The 6,000-nt window shown below is 45.8% G+C and overlaps 1 protein-coding gene across 1 annotated transcript in view; it reads right to left on the reverse strand.

The window, feature by feature from the left end:
- The window catches only part of LOC149449697 (5-hydroxytryptamine receptor 3A-like), a 71,953-nt gene extending 66,870 nt beyond the window's left edge, over positions 1–5,083 (reverse strand). Inside the window, exon 1 of the mRNA XM_089692856.1 lies at positions 5,023–5,083. Within this exon, the coding sequence (XP_089548982.1) occupies positions 5,023–5,059 (37 nt within the window). The 5' untranslated portion in view covers positions 5,060–5,083. The remainder of the gene's footprint in view (positions 1–5,022) is intronic.
- Between the last annotated feature and the right edge of the window lie 917 nt (positions 5,084–6,000).

Raw genomic sequence — 6,000 nt, forward strand, 5'->3', positions numbered from 1 at the left:
TAAAGAAAAAATACCTAGATCAAGGTTAGTGTTTGGAACAAGGTTACGGTCAAAGGTCAAGGTCAAAAGGTCAGTGTCAAAGGTCAGTTTAAAAAAAAAAAAAATTGGTATCAGTGTCAGTTAGTGTCAATGTCAGTGTCAATGTGTTTTAGGTTAAAAAAAAAAAAAAGACAAAAACAAAATGCACACTATTGTTTCTGGGTTGTACTACGGGTGCAAACAACAAATAACATACACATATATGGTATCGCTGCGATCATCAAGAGCTGGAGAATTTATTTTGGGTTGTTCTTTGGTGGTAGGTTATGGTAGTAACAAGAAACACACAGATAAATAAAAAAAAAAAATTTTTTTTTTTTACTATTTTGGGCCAGTTTTCCTTTGATAATAAAAAAAAATCAGGAGATATCCCTTGCCATTTACCATGGATAATAGTATGGATAATACTCAATTGTTTCTGTAACAAGTGCACCAATATGGCTACAGTCACCTCAAGCTGGATGGCTGTAAAAACGTATCAGGAGGTGAGAACACTAGGGAGACAGAAATCAAAAGAAACTGCTCCCAAGATGGGCTAAGGATTGAGGTGAACCCAATAGATACTTAAGTCTATCATGGCACATCAAAGTTTACCCCCAATCAGGGGCATCCCTAGGCAAGTGCGGGGGGTGCGCTTCGCACCAGGTGACATCTTTTGCACCAGGGGCGGACTGACCATTCGGGCACTGCCCAAGGGCCCGTACTACAGGGCCCCATGAGAGGCTCAGTCCGTCCCTGTATGTGACGCTGCTGAAATAAGCAAGCATTAAGGGGACGGACAGTGAGGCAGGCACTTCGGACACCTCTCCTCCTCGGAGTTTCAGCAGAGGGGCGGGTCCACATCCCTGCCACGGGTGCTGAAGTCAAAGAGCTGGAGGGGCGGGCAGAGTATGCAGCAGGTCAGTGTGTAATCCCCCGACCCTGGTGACAGCACTGCAGCTTCATGTAGTAGGTAGGGGGGAGAGTGAGGTGGGGGGGAGAAAGAGGGCAGAGAGAGAGGGGGGAGAAAGAGGGCAGAGAGAGAGGGGGGAGAAAGAGGGCAGAGAGAGAAGGGGAGAAAGAGGGCAGAGAGAGAGGGGGGAGAAAGAGGGCAGAGAGGGGGGGGAGAAAGAGGGCAGAGAGAGAGGGAGGGGAGAAAGAGGGCAGAGAGAGAGGGGGGAGAAAGAGGGGGGAGAAAGAGGGCAGAGAGAGAGGGGGGAGAAAGAGGGCAGAGAGAGGGGGGGAGAAAGAGGGCAGAGAGAGAGGGGGGGGAGAAAGAGGGCAGAGAGAGAGAGGGGGGAGAAAGAGGGGGGAGAAAGAGGGCAGAGAGAGAGGGGGGAGAAAGAGGGCAGAGAGAGAGAGGGGGAGAAAGAGGGCAGAGAGAGAGGGGGGAGAAAGAGGGCAGAGAGAGAGAGAGGGGGGAGAAAGAGGGCAGAGAGAGATGGGGGGGAGAAAGAGGGCAGAGAGAGAGAGGGGGGAGAAAGAGGGCAGAGAGAGGGGGGGGAGAAAGAGGGCAGAGAGAGAGGGGGAGAAAGAGGGCAGAGAGAGAGGGGGGAGAAAGAGGGCAGAGAGAGAGAGGGGGGAGAAAGAGGGCAGAGAGAGATGGGGGGGAGAAAGAGGGCAGAGAGAGAGAGGGGGGAGAAAGAGGGCAGAGAGAGAGAGGGGGGAGAAAGAGGGCAGAGAGAGAGGGGGGAGAAAGAGGGCAGAGAGAGGGGGGAGAAAGAGGGCAGAGAGAGAGGGGGAGAAAGAGGGCAGAGAGAGAGGGGGGGAGAAAGAGGGCAGAGAGAGAGGGGGGGGGAAAGAGGGCAGAGAGAGAGGGGGGGGAGAAAGAGGGCAGAGAGAGAGAGAGGGGGGAGAAAGAGGGCAGAGGGGGGGGGGAGAAAGAGGGCAGAGAGAGAGGGGGAGAAAGAGGGCAGAGGAGAGGGGGGAGAAAGAGGGCAGAAAGTGAGGGGGAGAAAGAGGGCAGAGAGAGAGAGGGGGAGAGAGGGGGGGCAGAGAGAGAAAGGAGGGGAGAGAGGGGGCAGAGAGAGAGAGGGTGGGAGAGAGGGGGCAGAGAGAGAGAGGGGGGAGAAAGAGGGCAGAGAGAGGGAAGAGAGAGGACAAAAGAGAGAAAGCAGAGAGAGAGGGGGGGCTTACCTTTTCATGGAGCTTGCTAAGGGATCAGTTAACCCCGTATAGGTTAAAAGCCGTCGATCCCCGCAGGATGGAACAGATCTGCTGATTGGGGAGGATAATGGATCGGACTCCGATCCATTATGCTCAATCCGCACAGTCAGGACAGTCAGAAATGAATAAAAACTCCTCCTACGAGATTTACCAGCACTCGGCAGACACTGATGGAGGTCACAAGACTGCTATATACTACTGATAAGAAATGGTATTTAGCAGGTTAAATTTACTAACATAATTGCATTTCCATATTCTGTGTACTGTGGAAGACTGGATATAGTGAATGCAGGGTCCTGGGTTTAGTGACACTTTAATTTGTTCATAGATGTTAGCTGGATCATCCCTATTAGATGCACAACTTCTATCGCTTTACCTGGCTGGCTCCCCTTCCCTTCTTCTTCACTCTAAACAACCCTTTTTGACTATGAACCCTTAGAACACTATGGTCTTCCAGGAGTTGCTTGGGGTTCCTTGAGCAACGTCTGTCTCTCAGATGAGCAACTACTGATAACAGCGATCTTTTTAGCTATCTGTAAAGGGGAATTTATTCCCAAAGACCACATTTGTAAGTAGCATTGTTCCTTTTGGCCATCACACTAATGTACTGTGAGCTGTAGACATTGTAACTAAAGGCAGGGGTTCCCTAAAACAGGAAAGTTTCAAATGTTCCTCTATGTTAAATAAAAAAAAAAAAAAAAAGGGCTGGACTAGTGATCCTGTTTAGGGAGAACGTGGCAAAAAAACATGTCAGACAGCCAGATTGTGCATGTGTGTTCAACTAGTCTCTAATGCGTAGGTTGTCAACTTATGAGCTAAAGGGGGGCCTCAAATGTTGCCTCTGATATCACCAAAGGACCACATATAATGTTCAATAAATGTAGTGCTTGAGAAGACTGTCAGAAGCTGCAAACCTAATAGAAGAAATGAGGCTCAGAGAGTGTGAAAATGCTACATGTTTGGTGGGGATATACAGCAGAAGGCAATGGGCTTAATTTACTAAAACTGAAGAGTGAAAAGTCTTGTGCAGCTCTGCATAGAAACCAATTGGCTTCCAGCTCAAGGCATTTTACCTTTATGCATTATATGCATGAAGATGAAAAGAACCTTCTGTATGCAGCAACTCCCCCAGCCCCTCTTAATATTTACCTGAGCCCTCTCTCGATCCAGCGATGTGCACAACAGGACCAGTTCCCCCAGGTCTCTCCCTCCTTATTGGCTGTGAATGATTGTCAATCACTGCCAGTGAGCCAATGAGGATAGAGGAGGCGGCGAGGCCAAACAATGCTCTGTGTGTGAACCAGGGATGGTCTGACAACTCATGGGGCCCCCAGGCAATAGAGGCCTCATGGGGCCTCTGTGTCCTTGCCCAAACTCACAAAAGCCTATGAAAAAGGTACCAGGAGCATCTCATGGGGCCCCCTACTGACCCCAGGCCCTTGGGCAGTGCCCGAGTTTCCAAATGGTCAGTCCGTCCCTGGTGTGAACAGAGCGAGCTGGAGTGACCCTGCTCGGGTGCCCCCTAGGAAGCTGCTTGCTCTGGGGGCACTTGACAGGAGGGAGGGGCCAGGAGCACTGGCGGGGGACCCTAGAAGAGAAGGATCGAGGCTGCTCTGTGCAAAACCATTGCACAGAGCAGGTAAGTATGACAAGTTTGTTATTTAAAAAAAAATCTGCTTTTAATATCACTTTAATTAAACAAGTTGAAGTTAGAAGCTGATTGGCTACCATGCACAGCTGCACCAGATTTTGCACTACAGTTTTAGTAAATCAACCCCAATATGAAACTGGGAACATGTTATATGAGGCTAGTAGAGATCAATGCTATTACCAAAATCAATGTTTCCCACTACAGACTGCTGAGGTCTGTATGCGCATCAAATACTAAAGGGCCATGCAGTCCTCAGGCACCAGGGCTCTAAGGCCTATGGCCAGCTTTAGTTCACCAAAACTTAATACTTTGCTTTTGTATAGTTGCTGTTGAATGAAATAACACATTGGCTTCTTATATCGCCCTAGGACCCCAGTGATGAAATCTGACAGTTGGCTGGACCCCTACCAAAAACATTATAATACCAAATATACGTGAATCTCACATCTCTTGCTGTAAACTGTAACTAAAAATACATTGAAATAGAGCAGACAGCAGGAGTTTGCTATATCGATTTAAGAGCATCGAGGGGGTACTCAGTCAGTAGAACTGGGATCTCAGGTGCAGAGACTAATCTATCAGAATTAGACTAGCAGAATTCCGATCAAAAATTCTTAGGAAAATCCATACAAAATTTCTCAGGACATTCAAATGTAATTCCAAAGCAGTCCAAGAATGAGTTTTCTTTTAACATTTGATTATGGTATGAATGGACTTTGTTGAATGAAAAACACATATACTGTTAGAAATTCGTACATTCAAGAAAAATTTTCCATCCTGCTCCTTTGAAATGTCTCATCATTGTGGTAGAAAACGAATGTCCATTTGGCCATTATTGATTACAAAAATGTTCTTAAAACATTATTACAATGAAAATGTCAAATTAAATTCTACCAGCGTATACCCAGCTTAAGGATTTTTTTTTTTTAATCAAAGAAAATTATTTATTGAGCCCCATTAATAAAGTACAAAGACTTACTGCATGTTTCCAACATACAAAAAGCAATTAAATCCTCCATCAGATTCAAAAAGAGCATTTGACAAAGATACATATCACAGTGTAATAATCATGGTGATACAAAATTCCAGAATCCACCCAGAGCTAAAACACTGATTCTGGTTGAACAGACCATGAAAAAACTCTGAAATTAATACATGGTGATAAATAATAAAACACAGCAACTTACCAAACAAGATGACTGCAAACAAGATGTATAAAGACATGTTGAAAGTTACCAGTATGTGGCGTTCCAGATTTTCATGTGTATATCTGTGTGCCTGTGGGAGGGACTACATCTTTCCTCAGAGGGAAAATGCAGCTAAACTAGTTTATTACACCTGGTCACCAATTTAATTTTCTATTTATTGAAATGAAGTTTCTGCCCTAAGAGAAAATACTCAAGCAGCCAGCACCAAATATAGGATACTCTATATACTCAAAATTATATACATTTGCGCAGCGCTAAAAAACATCCAAATGATTATGCAATATCATAAAATCAAATGTATCATAAAATTCATAACAATAAAATTCATATTGAACCTAGATACTTAATAAATGAGTAATACATCATAACAAGCATTTGCAAAGTGAAATCTTCACAATGATAAATAAAGTCCTTGATTATAAAGTTCATATTAACCTCCCTGGCGGTATTCCCGAGTGTAGCTTGGGGTAAAATGTCAGTGCCAAAAGCGGTAACCCCGAGCTACACTTGGGCTTACCATGCGGCGCTGCATAGGGAGTCCCTGCAGAGCTTACCTTGTCCTGCGCTCCCCTGCAGCGTTCCCGGCCATCTCCTGCGGCCGATGCCGGCATCCGGCTTCTGTGTTCCGGTCCCTGAGACGTCGGGATGTACGGGCGCCGCCGCCGCCGCTGGCGGGAAATTTGAAAATTTAAAAAAATTTCATTTTTTTCAAAAAAATTTTACATAGCAAAACATTGAACCCATTTCACATTCAACACATTTCACATACATTTTGTTCCTAGTGCTTTGTCCCGTGCCCTGTCTGCATTTTGTCTGTTTTTTCTGCCTGGAAACTGAGAAATGTCCATGGCGTCCAAAAAGTGTCCCTTTAGGTCAAAAGCGGGCTTAGATCAGCTAGAGAACAGCAATAGTAAATTAGAACCACTTGCAGAATTGAGTGATAATGATTTGTGGGGA

This window comes from Staurois parvus, unplaced genomic scaffold (assembly GCF_062004578.1).
Source record: "Staurois parvus isolate SC_StPar_1 unplaced genomic scaffold, SC_StPar_1.0 ptg000607l, whole genome shotgun sequence".
In the NCBI taxonomy this organism is placed as follows: domain Eukaryota; kingdom Metazoa; phylum Chordata; class Amphibia; order Anura; family Ranidae; genus Staurois; species Staurois parvus.